This window comes from Urocampus carinirostris, chromosome 12, assembly GCF_059441175.1.
Source record: "Urocampus carinirostris isolate Australia breed hairy pipefish chromosome 12, RoL_Ucar_1.0, whole genome shotgun sequence".
Classification (NCBI taxonomy): Eukaryota; Metazoa; Chordata; class Actinopteri; order Syngnathiformes; family Syngnathidae; genus Urocampus; species Urocampus carinirostris.
Window position 1 is genome coordinate 13,975,750 of NC_142360.1, and position 19,606 is coordinate 13,995,355.

Here is a 19,606-nt window from a genome sequence, read left to right on the forward strand (position 1 = left end):
AGACAATACCAACAGACAATTGCTATGACATTATTTAATGTCCTACAAAGATCGATTTAATCATGAGATACACATAAGAATTGTTTTCCTTGTCGTGCTTTTTTTTTTCACTTATATCTTTCAGGATAAAAAATGGCGTTATGGTGAGATGAAATTGAGTGCCTTTCTGTATGTCATCTATATCACTGTTGGTCTGGTTAGGATTTGCCGCTCTCTGCCGCAACCCAGGTTCGATTTCCGCTTCATTCAATGTTTTGCGATTTGTGGTTAGTGATAATTATCGACTGATCGATCAATCATTGCACAAATATGGTAGTACGGTATTACCTTAAAGCTTGTGAATAACGAGTATTACACATTTCTTTATATACGTTTTTTTTTTTATGTATGCGAAAGTTCTCTGGTTCGAGACCATCTGGAAACAAGTGTTGTCCTGGAGAGGGATGGTCGCCACCTGGCTGTACTTGCCCAAGGCACACCTCAGGAAATGGTGCCCCTACGGCCCTAGTGGTTAAGTGAGCTACTCAACCACCCACGTTCATACATCGTCTCGGAGCCTGCTGAATACCGTTCACGTACGCCGTGTAGCAAAAAAAAAGCGTTTCGTCTGCTCTCCACATTGCAGCAGCAGCAGCCAGCGTGCGTCTACAGTCGGGATTTGTCGTTCAAGAACGACACGGCATTAAAAACCGACTCTTCCCAAAGAGAAGTTTTTTTTTTTTTCGGATTCAATGTAGTCGACTTTAAATTTGTTGCGTATGTAGGTTAACGTTGCTTTGTTTTTTTGTCTTTTTTGGTCGATCTGTAATTGTTTTGATTTGTATTCACTTCACAATTTTTACACACATTACATTGTAAAGTACATTCTTGTATTTCCTAGTTAATTTGTAGCACTGAAAAGTAAATATTTTTGTCATATGTGTTACAGAAATTCTGAGTTGCTTGACTTAAAATCGCCCAGTACAAATAGTTACAAAGTCTAAAGGAGTTAAAATTCACTGTAGCGTGAACAAAACCACTCCATCATAGTTTTGTAGAATATGTTTTATTTAAATGACTAACTTATTTGTGATATCCAATTAAAGGGACGCTGAAAAACCTTATTTTTTTACTACATTGCCTTTTTCCTTCTGTTTTCTCTTTTCCCTTTGTAATTTTTTTTCCATTTTACCTTGTTTTACTTTTCCTGCATTTTTCTTTTAGTTTTATTTTTAATTCATTTTTACTTTGTCTTGCTTCTTTGTTTCCCTCTTACCATTTTTCTCATTTTGTTTTTATTTTTTTCCAACTCTTTACCTGAGTTTTTTCTTTTATCGTTAGTTTCCTTTTTCCCTAACTTTTTACTTCTTTGTCTTGCTTTTTTATTTTTCGCTCTTTCCCTTTTTCTTAAGTTTTCTTTTTTTCTACATTTCCAGTTCTTTTCCTGCCTTTCTTTTGTTCGTTTTTATTATTCCTCTTTAGTGTTTTACTTTTTTTTTTTCCTCACTTAGTTTTTATTTTCTTATATTTTTGCCCCCTAGCTTCCTGCATTTTCTTAGTTTTATTTTTGGTCTCTTTTTACTTTGTCTTGCTTCTTTTTTCCTCTTTTCTCATTTTGTTTTTATTTTCTCCCAACTCTTTACTTGAGTTTTTCTTTTATTTCATTGTTTGTTTCCTTTTCCCTAACGTTTTACTTCTTTGTTTTGCTTTTTTTTTAATTTTTCGCTCTTTCCCTTTTTCTTTAGTTTTCTTTTTTTTCTACATTTTCAGTTCTTTTCTTGCCTTTCTCTTGTTTGTTTTTATTATTCCTTAGTTTTTACTTTTTCCCCCTCACTTCGTTTTTATTATCCCCTTTTATTTGCCTCCTAGCTTTTTCCCTCTTATGAATCTTTTTTTCCCCCCAGTATTGTATTTTTTATGAAGGGCCGTTTAGGAGCCGAAACAGGCGGCTCTTTTTTAGTGAGCCGAGCGGACAGAGTCGGTTCTCGAAAAAGAGACGGAATTTCCATCACTAGTCCCCAGTGACATTAGCTTCGAGCTAGCTGTCCAGTATCAGTAAATGCACCGTGCGTCCTGAGCAAACTACAGTGTGGAGAATGGCTACAAGTGCAGGCGAATGGTGTCTCATGGAGAGCGACCCTGGCGTTTTTACTGAGCTAATAAAGGGTTTCGGTGAGTGGCTTGAAGGGAGTTGTGTGTTTAGAAATCAGTGGCTAGCTGCTGCCGTAGCTCGCTGCACTGCCAAGTAAATGCTAACAAAACGAGGAGAGCTTTTAGATCTCGCGAAACGACTGTGCAATTGAAACGAACCAGATCGGTAGACAATGCATTTTATTGATTCACGTCGAACTATTTCCCACAACATCCCTTGACCATAGGCAAGCTAGCTAATTGTTTAGCATTACCGAGCGTTGAAAACTAAGGCGCGAGAAAAGCATCCTGTGGTATTGAATGGCTATTCAAGTTTGCTATCTTGACGAATGCACCCTTTCGCAATGCCTGCATCCACCCAGTGATATATATTTGAACAATTATAATGCTTTTGTGTCATTTTAGGCTGCAAAGGTGCACAGGTGGAAGAGATCTGGAGCATGGATCCAGAGAACTTTGACAACTTGAAGTATGTTTTTTAAGCTGGTTGCATCCCCTGACAAAATCCATGCGTTTTGATTTGCACGATCCTTTTTTTTTTTTTTTTTTTTTTTTTTTTTAGGCCTGTCCATGGATTGATCTTCCTTTTTAAGTGGCAAGCGGGTGAAGAACCGGCAGGATCGATAGTACAAGATTCAAGACTGGACCACATCTTCTTTGCCAAACAGGTACCAATTTCTACATTTGCATATACTGCATCGAAGTTACGCTGTATTCAGCAAGGTGCCAGCACAAAATGTGAAGTTTTTAACTTGATTTTCCGTGAGGACCTATAAGAGCAAAATTACAACAAAATTGATTAAGCAGCCCACCTTACTGTTCAGAACACTTGTGAAAAATTCAATGGCAACGGTCGATTATCGCTCGCTGAGGAACGCAGGGGCACCAGAAACCTTAAACCTAAATCACAAGTGTGGGCACAATTTGGTTAGGTCCCACTGCAGATACATTTTTTTTTCTTTTTTTTGTCCTTTTTTTTTGTCTTGCACTGACACAACCTGTATCCGATCAGTTAAAGTCCATCTGAACGGCACATATCTGTTTTTTTTTTTCACACCAGGACAAGCTGCTTTTATGTGTGGTTGTAAATCCAATACATGTTATATTGTGGAAGGCGACTGCACGCCTTTTGATAGGCGGTAGACTTCTCTGTATTGGAATTGAGCATTAAGCTTTGCAGTGTGAACGGTTTGGTCACCGTGTCAAACACGTAAAGAAGTTGGTGGATAAAATCAGAAACGGATGTCAGCACTTTGGCACAAGAAAGCCGTATGGCAACGCATTTGAAGCAACATCATCCTAGTGTTCCGCTGACAGGAGTTTAAATGCTTTATGTGTTGGGAAAATGCACACTTTTGGGCTGAGTTATCCTTGACCACAGTTGATGCTCTCAAAATGAATTGGGCGACATCAAGAGAACAGAGATCTGTTTACAGACGCTCCCCTACTTACGAATATTCGAGTTACGAACAATGGTACATACGAATATTTGTTCGGGATGTCTAAAAATATCCGGACGTTGTTGTAAGTTAGATTTTGTATTGTGCACCTTTTCCCGAGTACAGGACAGTACTGCAGTGCTTCTTTCCGCCACTACCGGCGTGCGGCGCTGTGAGAGGTCACCCAGCATCCACCCGAAGAATAAATCAGCTTCCACTTCCTAGTTTGTGTGTAAACCTACTGTACTTAATCTCCAACACGCTGAGAACTTTCACATTTTCGTTGTTTAATATCTCGTGCATCCATTCAATATGGTTGGTGTATTGTGTAAAGAGGAGGCGAACAGTGTAATTTGAAATGAAAGTGGAATAAGGAAGCTTAATGCGGTTGAGAAAATGGTTGGATCGCTTTTTTTCAGCCACTTTCTCCCATGGAGGAGAAAGGAGCCTAACTCCTGAAACCCATCTTGCAAAAGAAAGTTAAACTTCACTTTATTTCTCATTATAGAGCATATTATTTTATTAAATGTTTATTGTTCAGTACAAAACAATACAGGTTACATATACAAGCCTTAAACATACTTATCGGAACCTTATTGAAGGTATTGTTGGATACATTAATCAAAACATGACACAAAGAAAAAAAACTAATGCTGAGAGTGAGCATTGCCAAATATGGTCACCTTACGCCCCCTCCCCTAAGGAAATTTGACAGATCTGTTTCTGCCAACCTTTGCTTAAAGGTTTGCACCGTATTTGCACTAATAACCCGGTCAGGCAAAAAATTCCAAATTTTTGGTATCCTGAAAGAAATAAAGTTTCCATGCAAGTTGCTGGTAGGTCTAGGCACCCGTAACTTATATCTGTGACCACGTAAACCATCAACACGACAGAACTCAAACAATTTATCAAAAGGCACATCGATCATTCCGTGCAGTACTTTGAACACAAAAATTAAATCAAATCGAATTCTTCGCAGCTCCAAAAAGTCCAAGTCCAGTCTTTGTAGTCTTTCCGGATATGACAAGCTGTGCATCCCAGGTATCCGCTTCGTATAACGTCGTTGAACTCCTTCCAGTAGGTTAATGTCCTTGAGTAAGTAAGGGTTCCACACAACGCTGTTCTATTCTAACCCGGGTCTAACATAAACGCAAAACATTCGAACTAAGAATGCTGGGTTCTTGTTGTAAAAGTGTCTGTAAATGTTTGATACTATGTTATTGGCTTTGTCGGTAATTTTGGCGATATGCGTGATAAACTTTAGGTTTAAGGTAAGCGTGACACCCAGATCCTTATGTTCAGTAACAACATGCAAATCATGATCATTAATGTTATACAGGGGAACAGAACCATGAAAAAACGACTGTGCTAAGCATTTATGAGATGACAGTTGCAGTTGCCACTTTTCGGACCAAAGAAAGACTGATTTAATGTCATTTTGGAGAGAATCAATTGTTCCTGTAACCTGGGTTTTTGGTAGGAAAGCCGACAGTTTAGCATCATCGGCAAAAATTGAGATGTCACTACTTTGAATGGCCTCAGGTAGGTCGTTCACAAAAAACAGAAATAATAATGGTCCTAGTACTGAGCCCTGCGGTACCCCACTACAAACTTCCGACCACGCTGAAAGAACATCATCAATTTTTACGCATTGTTTACGATTTGACAAATATGCAGTTATCCATTCAAGCAGTTTTCCACCAATACCATAGCATTTCAGTTTTTGTAAAAGCTTGTCATGAGACACTTTATCAAAAGCCTTGCAAAAGTCTAAGTAAACAACATGACCAGCCATATTGTGAACAAAAAACATACTGGTAATATTATTCAAATGAGCTATTAAGTTAGTCATGGTAGAATGTCCGGACCTAAACCCATGTTGTTTAGACGTAAAAAGATTGTGCTCCTGTATACATTTCCATATGGCATCTGAGATAATTTTCTCAAACACTTTACAGACGCAGCTAGTCAAGCTAACTGGTCTATAGTTGGCTGCACTTGTTGTGCTCCCCCCTTTAAAAATGGGTATGACAATAGCACTAAGCCAGTCCTTAGGCAGCTGTGAATCCTCAAAAGATCTAGAGAACAGGTAAAGTAATGGTTCACATAAAAAGTCAGCTAGCTTTTTAAGCAAGAAATTTGGAATTTTGTCAGGGCCGGCTGAAAATTTGCTGGGAAGTTTTATCAAATATATATGAATTAACTCCTTTGAAAGTTCCACAGAATTCAGAACTGCTGAAGTTCTGCTGGGAAAGTCGGGTGAAACACCATTGTCACGACCAAAAACACTGGCATACTGATAATTTAATATACGGACATTGTCAGCATTATCTGTAGCAACGGTACCGTCAGATGCCTTCAGGTTGGGAATAGATGCCCTAGAAATTATTTTACGGTTTATGTATGAAAAGAATTTACGAGTATTATTAGCCTCTAAAACTTTATTTTCCTCAGCCACCCTTTCCCGCCTGATGGCCCTCCGCAGTTCCCTTGAAGCATCTTGATAACTTTCCAAGTTTGCCAACTGATCACGTTTATAAAGCTTGTGAATAAACCGCTTTCGCCTATGCAATTCAGCTATATCACGGTTGACGTGAGGTGTAACAGCAACTGAGGTTACTTATACAGATATCAAAGTGTAAACAACAGATTTAAATATTGCCCACATTTCTTCAATATTCCCACAATTATCAAATAAGAGATACCAGTTGACACTAGACAGAAAGTATCTCATGCCATGTAGATCAGTCTTTAAAATTTATGTAATTCTGAGCAGCGGTGTCTTTTTTAATTACATTCCAGACAAAATAGCAACTTAAGAACAACCATCCTGAACGTATCTCGTTCGTTAGTAGGGGAGCGCCTGCATTAACCACTTATTTCATCATGGTAAACATTTAGTATGTTGAAAGTGAGATATGTCGCATGTTGATTTTGATAGACCAGTTTCATAAACGTCATTCCCAAAAGTGCATCTGCAGTGTAGAATTGGAAGTGAGCCACGTGGCGTTTTTGGTAGCAAAAAACGCCGTCTCACGCCGTGACGTTTGTGGTCAGAACACTTGTCTTTGCTTTGCTCACTACATATCTTGTTACCCCTTTAGATTCTACCTTGTGAGGGCAGCCATTTCATTAGGAACAGTCTTTAATGCTGATTACATGTGCTTTTGGTACCGAAATCATGTCGTCGCTATTGTTTCCAAACATGAACACTGGTCTATATGTGAATAATTTATTCCCAGGTTCCCAGTTCAAATTGATTTTATATTTTGCAATTTATCCAAATGATGACTTCTATGGAGTTTTCCAGTCTGTTTTTTTATTTTTCATTTGTGCTTATCTGTGACTGATCAGCAGACAGTTTTGTGCACAACACGATACATAGAACCAATCCATCAGTGTAAGTAAAGATACAAACTGATTTTTTTGTGAATCTGAAAATCAAAGCTTGAAGTTCCAATTGCACTGTAGATAGAGCCCTGTATTGGCAAAACCTCCCTGCTTCTCAAATTATAAATGTCACATGATTTTCCTGATGCTGTATTTATCAGAAGTTAGGTGTGAGAACTATTCTAAAGTGACTTAAATTTAGATACCTGCAACACATCCATTCCCTCTCAGTTGAAAGTGTTTGCCAAGTACAAGGAATGACTTACATTTCTTTGTAATGGATTGATGATCACTTCTAAAGGTTGCAAAACCAGTTATGAGTTTTACAACTGAAATACTTTTTTACAGAGGCTAGATACAAATTTAATTTTTGATTAGTTTGCACAAGGGGGCAGCACGGCAGCGCAGTGGTTACCACGTTTGTGGCACTGTTCCTAGGTCATAGGATCAAACCTTCCTGTGTAGAGTTTGCATGTTCTCCCCGTGCTTGCATGGGTTTCTTCCGGGCACTTCGGTTTCTTCCCACATTCCAAAAACATGCATGTCAGGTTAATTGGCCTGTCCAAATTGTCCCAAATTGTGTGAATGAGTGAGTGAGTTGTCTGTCTCTATGTGCCCTGTGACTGGCTGGGAACCAGTTCAGGGTGTCACCTGCCCACTGCCCAAAGATAGCTGGGATGGGCTACTGCGACCCTACTGAGGATAAGCGGCGCAGATAATGGATAGATGGTCAGAGGGGGAATATACCAAAGCGATGTCTGTAAAAGCGTGAATTCTAGTATTTTTGTTTTTCTTGTAGGTTTTCATCGGGGGATGGTGTAATATTTCTTGTGATTAAGGGCTATGCAAATAAGTCTGACTTAACCACCAACTAAAAAGCAATGTAATAGTTATTTGTAGTACAGATTACTAGCTAATATTCATAGAAGACAAACATTTGTTACAGTGTGTATTTCCGTAGCACTATTTAAATACGTTATTATTTTTGTATTTTATATCTTTATTTTATTATTTCATTTTTTTAACAAGGACACTGCTGGAAGTGTGAATATCCCTGCGGGGATGAATAAAGTATCTATCTCTATCTATCTCTATACTTAAACAGAAATATTGTATTTACTTTTTACTTGTTTCAGTCAGCATCACAGCCCTAAACAGGTGGACAAGAATATGAAACAATGTTTTGCATATAAATAGGATATTGAGTATTAGTATTTTAAATATTGACTTTTTAAAATATGTTGCTGCGAGTGGAATTGCACTCTTGTTCTGATGCACTTACAACTTGCGTTAATCTCCAAACACTATCTTGTAAATATGCCTATTTATGCTAACTTTCTTTTTTTTTTTATCTTATTTTTCATTTTTTTAAAATCTATTACCGTATTTTCCGCACTATGGGGCGCACCCCCAAAAAATAGTTTTTGGTCCTACATCTTCCATAGATAAGGCGCACCGGATTATAAGGCGCTACAAAGGGAACGTCGACAAAACAGTCAGATAGTTCAGTCAAACTTCTTACCCCCTTAACATTCCCAAAGCTTGCAAAGAAGCAAGTACGTGTCGTAGACACGTGCGGATGCGGTGTCCGTACGATGTCACTCAAATGCATAATTTCAAATATCATTCGGAACGTTAAAGTCTTGGGATTTAAGAAATGCCAACCATTCCTTAGTTTCTATTTTCTTTTTCACTCGCAACTTTACTGTGCATATGACAATAAACACTTGGAATTGAGTTTAATTCACTCAACTCATCACAGCAACATCAAGATCGTTCTAAAACAAGATACCGGGAAAATATAAAGCCGCATAGCTCACCTAAGTTCTCACGTTCAATAATGATACGCAACCATGATCTTCTTACAACCGTGAGTGAAGTAAATCCAGGAGAGTAAAATATTTACAAATACAGACTAATGAAACATTTTCCTTTTTGGCGTAGTTTAGCAAGCTTGCTATTCAGTCATCTTTTTCGGCCAATTGCAGGGTTTGTTTTGGCCCTCTAGCCTATCCGAGGCTCCGAATAACTTCAGCCAATAACGATCGATTTAACTGATGATTGACACATCTTTTTCGGCCAATTGCAGGGTTTGTTTTGGCCCTCTAGCCTATCCGAGGCTCCGAATAACTTTAGCCAATAGCGATCGATTCAAATGATGATTGACACATTGGTGAGCCAATGAAACGCCGGTATATAAATCCCAGCATACACCGCGGACTACTCCACGTTCGGGTGAAAATCGAGTCAGCGGCTGTTGCGTAAGTTGTGAGATCTTGCGATTTAATATTGAGCCATATATAAGGCGCACTGTATTATAAGGCGCATGGTCAGCTTTTGAAAAAAATTAAGACTTTTAGGTGCGCCTTATAGTGCGGAAAATACGGTACATGTTTATCCTGGAGTCCCACGCCTGTTCTCATTGTAAACAATGTTCGCTACGTTATCGATGACAATAAAGACGGTTGTAAATCAAATAACCTTTGCAAACCAAACAAGCTTTTCGTGACTAGTTTCTTGAATTCAGCCTCCATCTTGCCTTCCTCATTCATTATGCGTTAATGACCGTGTGGACTAACAAGTCTTCTCAGTGCCGCTGAGGTTTTTTTTTTGTGTGTGTGTGGTTCCAGGTCATTAACAACGCTTGTGCCACTCAGGCCATCGTCAGTGTTCTGCTCAACTGCACCCACTCCGACATGTTGCTTGGAGACACGCTGACCGAGTTCAGAGAGTTCTCGCAGAGTTTTGATGCCGCGGTACGTCCATTTACTCATCCAGACAACTATTTAGTGTACAAAGTGTGCTTTTACGCACTAGGATTTTGTGCTTGTGTCTTTGTAATCCTCAGGGTTCGTAGGGCTGCCTGAAATATGTGAAAATGCTTGAATTTTATTGTGTGTTTAAGGGCTTCACACTTAACCGAAATCGAATCAATATTGCAATGTGATGGAGTGCGATCTTGTAATCGCAAGTCACTGCATTTTTTCATGCATTTACAGTAACATGTTTGCATTTCCCTCCCCCTTTGTTATTTGAGTGATTGGCCATCCACAATTGTCATAGTTCGGGTTTAAGCGGCACCTACAATCATAGGCAGGTTTTAATGGCGCTGGCCAATAAAGACGAGGTAAAGTTTGCAACCAGCAAGCAATGTCACCCACCCACCGTGTCAGTATAAAGCAACCTAGCAAAGCTGCCAAGGAGAGGGCAATGTTTTCTTGAGGTTAAAGCAGGTCACTATGATTTAAGTACTCACACAAAAACCTAACCAGAAAATGCACCTAAAAAATTGAAAATTGCATCAAAATTGCAATAATGGTCCAAAAAATTGCTTTTAGGTTTTTTGTTTTCCAAAATCATGCAGCCCTATTGTGTTTTCAAGAATTTAAAATTGCTTCAATTTAGGTTGAAGTGCTTGTAAATGCTTGAAATTGTTACCACATTTACTACCAAGTTTGCTTTTAAATGATTCCGACACTGCTCTATTGCGGCTTCGCTTTGCCATGGCATTTCTTACCTTGTGATTAACGACAACTGGTATTAGTTTGTATGGCATTGTGTTATTGATCAGCTTGCTACACCTAAACTCGACACGATGAAATGTGTATTCAAGCAATCATTCAATTTTGGACGATTATTATGGGCTGTGCAAAAAATGTTAATTGTAATGGGATGAAATTCCTGCAACTGAAAATTTAAGCTACATATTACTATCATTTCGACTAAACACCTATACGGGGAGAGATTTGTCTCAAAAATATTCACACATGTATTTAGATCCACATATAATTTGCGATTTACTCACGATTCAAAAATTATGTCTTGATAAATGCACACGCAAGATTAAAAAGTATATTTGTGGCCCTGCAAAAATACATGATTCACTCGAAATTTGTCTTTTTAATGGTACTGGAGAAATTGGAAACATGGCTTTAAAAAGTGCTTGAATTCACCCATCAAAAAGGTGTAGAAATCCTTAATCTTGCTTCACATTTTACCCACAGATGAAAGGTTTGGCTCTGAGCAACTCTGAAGTTATCCGACAAGTTCACAACAGCTTTGCCAGGTTTGACATGAACACATTCTTTTTGATTGAGTTGTCTTTAAGTGTATAATTTGACACGTGCGGTTTGATGTTCTGTAGCAGTCACGTGGCCCTGGTATAATCTGTCCTGTTTTTAACCCTTTTTTCTGTAAATTGCAGGCAGCAAATGTTTGAGTTTGACGCAAAGTCCTGTGCAAAAGATGAGGACGCCTTTCACTTTGTGAGTTATGTTCCCGTAAACGGCCGACTGTACGAGTTAGACGGTCTTCGGGAAGGGCCAATCGACCTAGGTAAAGGCATTTCAAAAAGTCTCTATACAATGTGTTGCTTGAATCTGCAATATGTCCGGAAATGTTATGATTATATTCCATTTTATATATTAAACACCACCCAATACTTATTGGTTTGAAGTTTTATTGATTGAAAAAAATACATCCCATTAAAAAAGTTAAGACAAAAATAACTGACGTTGAATCAAAAACACCTACTAAATATTGATGCCATTTTTCCTGTTGTATGCACCTACCTACTTTTGTTTAATTGTTGCACAATTTCAGCAAATCTCTACCAAAAATAATTTCACTTCTCAAAAATGATTGTGTATGCCTTCTCTAAAGTATATTTTACTGTAGTTGCTGATCTCTTTATTATTGATCAAATAAAGAAAAAATCTTGAAAATGACTACGACTACCCACACTTTTTAAACGACTGTAACTAGTTAGTAACTATTGTCTAATAATGGCAAATTGGTCCATATTTTGATCTCCTTTGTTTTTTTGTTTTGTTTTTGAACCAGGTGCCTGTAACCAGGATGACTGGATCAGTGCCGTTCGTCCCGTCATTGAAAAAAGAATACAAAAGTGAATACCTCAACACACTTTCATGCACATGGATTCAATTTAATTGCTAAGTTCTGTTATGCAGTTTTATTTTTTTGGGCATCATTTGTGCTAATTGTATTCCTTTCAGGTACAGCGAAGGAGAGATCCGTTTCAATTTGATGGCCATCGTGTCGGATCGGAAGATGATTTACGAGCGGAAGATTACAGAGCTTCAGACTCAACTAACTGAGGTGAGAAGGAGTCGATCATTTAACTACGAGAACATGTATTCCGATTGAGGTTGGGTTTAGTGGACCCCCAGCATCAGTGAACTGTCAGATTAATTTTTTGTTTTGTTTTCAATGCTAAGGACTTTTGGTCTATTAAGCTGTAAAAAGTATACTTTTTAGTCACTCATCACCAAAAAGTCCCCCCTTCAAAAAACGCAAAGACGTTTTTATTTTACCTGGAAACTAACAAATTATTTTAAAGACTTTGGCTCTTTCTTTCACCTACCCACTCCATGTTGATTATCTTTCTCCTCCTCCGTCCACTCTTTTGGTGAGGGCAAGGGTACAATTACTCTCTTAGAAATGGGTACGTACTTCCTGTTTACCACAAAATACTTCTAGGTGCGTTTGTTGTAGAGGTAAAATCTTGAGCCCGAACCAAATTTCCCGTTACGGGTGGAGTTCATTGGACACGCATACTTTAAACAAAGAACAATAAACTTGATATGACGGGCAGATATTTTTCAATTTATTTTTAAAAGTCAGCCAGAGAGAAGCCCTCCTCCTCCCAAATAAATTATTATAATTCTGGCTCGCCTCGAGCCCCGTCCCTCAAATCTAGTTAATTTGTCAGGCTTAGGCTGGTTCGGGCTTCAATACCCGCTGGCCAGATCAGATCGAGCTGAACTATTTAGGCCCGCTCATTCCCCCCATTTGTTGTGATCAAAATATGCAAGATAATATATATATATATATATATATATATATATATATATATATATATATATATATATATTCATACCTAATTGTTTATTTTATTTTACTCAATTCCAAACATTAACATTGGAATAGGTTACAGCAAATGAATGTAGTGTTTACCCTGCAATTGATATAAGTACTGCTCTTGACTCCTGTTTATTCTTCTTCTTCTTTGATGCAGCCACCTTTGTCCCACAACGCCCTCTATATGAATTCCCGTTCCACAACATAAACCCATAATTGGTTACATGTGGCTAGCGAGGAATTAGGACGCCTCCAGTCTGAACTCTGTAAAAAGGGCATTTTGACCCCGATTCTTCCATCTTACCATATTCTTTATGGAGGATTTGGACTTTATTTCTCTGACCATGAATGCACTCTGCTGAAGTTTGAAATTTGGGGGGAAGGGGGAATAATTAAATTTAGCCTTTGTCTGAGCTGTCTCTGTGCCAGAAGTGCGGCTGAGCCTTACCTTTGAATTTAACGATGCTTCCTGAACAATTGTCAAAAGTTACTGCCGAGTCATTCTGAAAATTTGTCTTACCCGAAAGCTATGATTAACTAGGGTCACCAGAAACATGCTTTGTTTTTTCTAATCACGTCAAATAAACCATTTAAAGCAGATTGTTACATAATGTCTACTTATTTTTGCTTTATTATTATGACGGCTACACTGTAAATATTCCTGCTTAGGAATTAATAAAAACTAAATAAATTAGATCTTTTATTTTTTTTTTTTGCTGTCAAATGTTTTTAGTCTCAAAATCGTGGAGTCATGGCAAGTATTTCAAATATATCTACTCAATACTGGTGACGATCATTTAAAACTTTTGCACAAGCTAAAACGTGTCAGATGGGGTGCTTAAGAAGATGTATTTATGATAGTTCTGGCAAGGGTTTGTCTAGACTCTAGACGTTACCAAAAGTGGCCATCTTTGCTTCTCAACAGTCTTACAGCTCACTGGTGGGTTTCCCCCAATATTGTGCAGCCCTAGTACTCAATGTCCCTTTAAATTATTATTTTAATTTTTCATGTTTGGAATCAAGGATTTTCGGGGATTATACGAAAGGCAAGGTAAAAATAAGTTTAATGATATTATTTCTCATAATACTTCGAGGTAGAATTATCTATAAATTTTTATTATGTATATCATTACTATTGCCAATATTGTTATTATAGCAATGCACCCTACTGTAACTGACATGTGATCAGTGACATTCTGCAAAATAAATAGACATTTATTGACCCATGAGTATTTTTAAAAAGTCACTTTTATATGATAATTAATAGACTTTATTGTTCACGAAATATTGTTTTTTGTAACGAAGGGGTTTTCCACTTACATGTTTTATTTTTGTTTATGAATAGATTAATTTCACGAATTGGTTTTGAAACACTCAGAATTAAGTCAAAGTAATATGTTGATCCAAGCACAAATTGTAATATGCATTATGCATGAATATGGTGAACTCAGAAGTTTTTTTTTTTTCTTGTGTAAAGTATGATGAGTATCTTTATAATTAATAACTACAAAATACAGCTACTTAATACTGGCCTTTAGCGCAGTACACATTAATACTTGGTGAATTTTCTTTATGGGGGGAAGACTCACAAAGGGACACTTGTAACATGAATGGCAGCCAATTCCATCTTTTTTGTTAAGTGCTTTCTATTGTGCTTTTTTTCCCTTTTTTGAACATACAACAAACAAAACACAAAAAAAGGTGTAAACATTGCAGTTGGGTAATGTCATTTTCACCTCATTTTCAGAGTCCAGTCTTCATTGTTCGCAAGTGGTGTCCTTTGTTTTTCTCTAGTCCATCCAGTTTTCCCATTAGTCCTTGAATTGAGTCTCCCGTATTCTCATTCGCAGTGTCGTCCACAGTGCGCACCCACTGTTCCACAGTGGGGACCTTTCGTTTATACCATTTATCCATCCATCCATTTTCTGCACCACTTATCCTTGTAGAGTCGTGGGGGTGCTGGAGCCCATCCCAGCTATCTTCAAGCAGTGGGCAGGGGACACCCTGAACTGATTGCCAGCCAGTCGCAGGGCACACAGGGACAGACAACTCACTCACTCATTCACACCTAGGGACAAATTGGACCTGACATGCATGTTTTTGGAATGTGGGAGGAAACCGTAGTGCCCGGTGGAAACCCATGAAAGTCTTAATTATTATTTTTTGCTTGCTGTCAGGAGAACCTATACCAGGTACATATCATTTTCCCCAATATTTCTTCTGTTAGATTCCCCAAATAGAGCACCTTGAATATTTCGGGTATCCCGGATCCCACAATTGTCTTTAAGCATACCATAATTTATAATAATAATAATAATTGTGAATTTCCCTACGGGGATGAATAAATTATATATCTATCTATCTCTGTCTATCATAATTTGTTAATCTTGGATTCTTTGACAATGTCAAATCGACGTCTAGCTTTCCAGCATGGTTGCTGAACCCCAAAAAATCCTTTCCTAATTTTCGGGGTAATAAAGGGTCTGACGATGTTCTTTCTATTGAATTCCTTTCAAATCCTGGAGCTATTGGATCTATCAATTTTATTAAGTATATTTTCTAAATCTAATTTTATACTTACTTTTTTCATTTGGCAGCCCAAAATAAAAAGCCTAAAAGGTCATATGTCCTTTCCTTGGCTTGACTCAATAGGAGAACATACTTGTGAGACCCCTTCTCAAGGTTTGTTATTTTTCTTGTGCTGAGGTTTCTAGTGTTTTAAGATCGGGGGATGGTGTAATTGTAACCTGTGCAGTGAGACATTTTGTGATTAAGGGCTATACAAATAAATTTGACTTGACTTTCAGTGCCATCTATTGAAGTGCTGAAACCCTTCGATCACTTTTGGAGAGTGAGAAAAGTAGTCTCGTTAAAGGTGGTGAAACACGATAATAAGAGTAAGATAAAAGTGGACAGGCACGGTGGAAAAAAGCCTTTAAAGGCTCTTTAAACTCAGCTGGTCATTAACATAAACATAGCAGAGGGAATATTTAATTTGAAACTTTTTAAGGACACCTCAATGTGTGCACCCAACCCTGAACAATGTTTAAATTTGCAGGACGAGCCAATGGACACGGACCAAAGCAGCACCTTCCTGAGCTCCATTCAGTCGGAGATTGCCAAATATCACCTCCTCATCGAGGAAGAAAATCAGAAACTCAAAAGATATAAGGTGAATGGCTAGCTCCTTAGCTGTTTTTTTTTTTTTTTGGTTTTGTTTTGTTTTTGGGTCTTGCACTCAACGAAGACCACTTGCCCAAGGCTATTGTGCCGTATTTGTAATGTTTGTCGTCTCTAAGAGTATTATTTTTAGTCTTACCAAACCTTTCCTGATCCTTTGTTTTTCTTTTCTTTTCACAGGTTGAAAACATTCGACGGAAGCACAATTACCTTCCATTCATCATGGAGTTATTGAAGACATTGGCTGAGCACCAGCAGTTAATGCCTTTGGTGGAGAAGGTGACTTGCATATTTTTTTAATTGTTTTCTGCCAAGAGAAACTGACCTTTCGTGAATGGAAACTTAACCTTAGAAACATTATTATAGCCACACTTGATAAAATGCAGATCTAAATGTTGACACAAGAAATCACAATATCTCACCAGGCAAAGGAGAAACAGAGTGCCAAAAAAGCCCAAGAGGCCAAGTAATCATTACGATCACCACCACCATCTTCATCTCACTGGAGAAGTTCCACACAAGAGCAGGCCTCCAGTTCCGATTTTGCCTGCGAGTCACCCTGACCGCGCCCGCCGTATTTCAAGTCCGGGGCAGTGCGTGTCATGCAACATGTCCTTTCCGGTGTCCGTGCGCGTCCAGAAATGAGAAATCCATTGCAAGTGTAGCAGGGAGACTCTCTGTGTGCTCATCGTGCATGTTTAAAGGAAACATGCTCAAATTGTCTTATTTTCATAATAAAAATGTCAATGTTTGTAAACTTGTGTTTACATCAACAGGTACCAATGAAGTGTTTTGTTTTGTTGGCATTTCGGACATTTTCAACTCATCTGAGAAGCATTGTTTACGTTTTCATGTCGAACATACAGTCCACGGGCCCCGCCATAAGTGTCTAAGTATGTCAAAAGAAGCGAGTCTCTTGGTAATTTTGATCAAAAGTTCTGATTCTTTAAATAAATGAAAATCAAATGCTCTTTCTGGCTGCTCATGGGGACACTTGAGTTTGTTTGGTGTGGTGAGTTGTTTCAGGTGTAAAACTGCATTCATTCAACTCTCAAAATAAATACATTCAATATGTAATATGAAAATCTTTTTACAAATTGTTCGTGTTGAGAAACAATCCACTGTCATTTGTGATAATATTATATTGGTAGGTTAAACTGAATGATACAGCGTAATACTGAAAAACAAAGCTAAAAATTTGGAGTCCAGCAAAATAGACTTCCCGTCCTCATAAGCTTTTGAATTGTCTTAATTGTCATTGATAACGACATAGCATATCTGAAAATATGTATTTTGTGTTTTACACGTTTTTTTGGTCTTTTTTGTACGCCCCATAACTTATTTACGAAAAAAAAAAGTAAACTTGCTTATCTCGTCCTGTTTTTCGTTCTATTCCGGATAGTCTTAGTCACTAGAAACAGACAACATCATCATACATTGCTAATAATGTTGCAACACGTCTACAAATGTTATCCTTTAATCAGCAACAATTTACTGCAAATGGGGAAAGAATTGAGAAAGATGCTGAATGTGTTGTTCTGTAAATAGAATAAACTTAACTCAAATTAACTGATTTTTTTTTTTTTTCTACATTCGCTTTCTTGCTGCTAGTAAACAGGTGCCGCGTTGTGTCTAACGCTTATCGCTCAATAAAGGGTCTTGCAATCAATAACGGGAGCAATTTGCTGAGGTCATCCTTACTACACAGTGCCATTTCAGCATGGTAACCTTCACTCAAAAATAGTAAAATATTCAATGTTTTCAACATTTCATCTTAAAGAGGGACTTTCAAACTATAAGAGAAATGTATTGGTCCAGCTCAGGATATACTGAGATTCTCTAACATGTTTTTTACCAATTACATAACCCATGACATAGGCCAAATATCCGTTTCTTCCTTTGTGCCTTCTGTCCTCCTTCACAGATATGCCACTTTATTTCCTCCTGTCTTTGCTTTTCTCCAGCTCTCATTATTTAGCTTGTCTTTTCTCAGGGTCAGTATCATGGCTTACCCCGAGAAAAGACCATTCCTGGACAAATACATGTAAATATAAAATATTTTTGGAATGTATACGGTAAATCCATGCATGAGAGTTTGATAATATCAACGTGTAAAAAACAAAATTCAAATCTCACTTTGACCTTGTTGCTTTTTGTATCCCCCGTTACAGTGCGTAGTAATAATAGGGAGGACATTTTATCTTTGAGTTAGCCATTACTACTGATCTGATTGTCACGATTGCCCATCACCCTCACCTGTGCCCGCTCGTTTGGCGCTAGGTGCTGCTCGTTGCCTAATTGGCTCCCCTCCTATTTAAACTGGGTGCTCTCATTCACTCCTTGTCAGTCTGTCAACGAACCTCTGCACTTGCAAGACATGCATTTTTACTCTGTCTGGTATCCTGCCTGTGTATCCAGTATCCGGTATCGATCCTGTCTGTCCCGTCCTGTCCTGTATCTTGCTCGTGTATCAAGTATCCGGTATCGATGCTGTTTGTTCCGTCCTGTCCAGTATCTTGCCCGTGTACCCAGTATCCGGTGTCCGGTATTTTTCACAAAATCTACCATTATGTCACTGGGACTCAACTGGCCCCGAATAACAGGAATGACCTGGGGTATAATCTTGTGAACATGGTTTACAACAAAATTACACATTATAACTTGTGAAGCCCTTAGAGACTAATTGTGATTAAGGGCTATACAAATAAAAATGACTTGACTTGACTTGACATGACGCTCCATGATAAACACGTAATCAAGACTCAAAAGAGAAAAACAAGATTAAAAGAATGTCAGGATAACTAAGGAAAAATATTTACAAGCTAGTTCTTAGTGACTCCATCGTAACCATAATGCAGTGAAAAAATAGTGCAGTAACAGCAATTGTGCAAGTGAGGCAGAGCTTGTCATAGAAATATAAAAGTAGAGATTTATTAAATGTTTATATTTATTGAGTGTTAAAGTTCTCCAAAGTTTTTTGTTGGTGATAGGAATGAGTGGAGACGTGTTGTAAAGGGATAATGGGATGTTTAGACGTGTTCAATAGAATGGGCAGGGCACCTGTATGATGCGGCAGGGGTAAACCAGTGAAAGCTGTCGGGCCCTGCTGTTGAACAGAAGAGTGTGTTGTTCACCCTGACCCGGTTGACATGGCCGCTTTCTTGTGCCCCTCGTCATTCCCGTTTCATCTGGAGTGACAAAAGCATGACCAACTTGGGTGCCGAAGTGCCTAACTATTTTGGGTGTCTGGGCATTTGGGTTGGCCATGGTTCAAAAACATTTGTGTGTGCTTTTTTATTTTCTTTGTTTTTGTATGTGTTTGTCTTGCTGTCGATCACCCTTCTTGAGGGATAAGACCAGGGAAGATAGACAGTTATTTTTCAATTCACAATTTTTGGTTTCTCTCTTTCAAAACCGCTGATTCTTTTTTGTTATATTATGAATATTATTAAAACCATTGGTGGCTCAGTGGTTATTGCCTCCGCAACACAGTTCTGAAGTCATGGGATTAAATCTAGATACCAGGGTTCCTGTGCAGAGTTTGCATGTTCTCCCCGTGCTTGCGTGTGTTTCCTCTAGGGACTCCG

The 19,606-nt window shown here is 38.2% G+C and overlaps 1 protein-coding gene across 3 annotated transcripts; it reads left to right on the top strand.

Moving 5' to 3' along the window:
* The first annotated feature begins 21 nt into the window (after positions 1-21).
* Positions 22-17,588, top strand: uchl5 (ubiquitin carboxyl-terminal hydrolase L5). 3 transcript variants are annotated; one of them, XM_088349341.1, is made up of 12 exons: positions 22-228; positions 397-510; positions 2,536-2,599; positions 2,693-2,798; positions 9,590-9,715; positions 10,964-11,025; positions 11,164-11,294; positions 11,802-11,865; positions 11,975-12,077; positions 15,898-16,011; positions 16,200-16,298; positions 16,445-17,588. In XM_088349341.1, the coding sequence occupies exons 1-12, from the start codon at positions 171-173 to the stop codon at positions 16,487-16,489; spliced, it is 1,086 nt and encodes a 361-aa protein (XP_088205467.1). In that variant the 5' UTR covers positions 22-170; the 3' UTR covers positions 16,490-17,588. The 3 variants fall into 3 exon arrangements, with proteins under 3 accessions (XP_088205467.1, XP_088205468.1, XP_088205469.1); XM_088349342.1 differs by lacking the exons at positions 22-228; positions 397-510 and adding an exon at positions 1,886-2,151; XM_088349343.1 differs by lacking the exons at positions 22-228; positions 397-510 and adding an exon at positions 2,203-2,296.
* Positions 17,589-19,606: the final 2,018 nt, after the last annotated feature.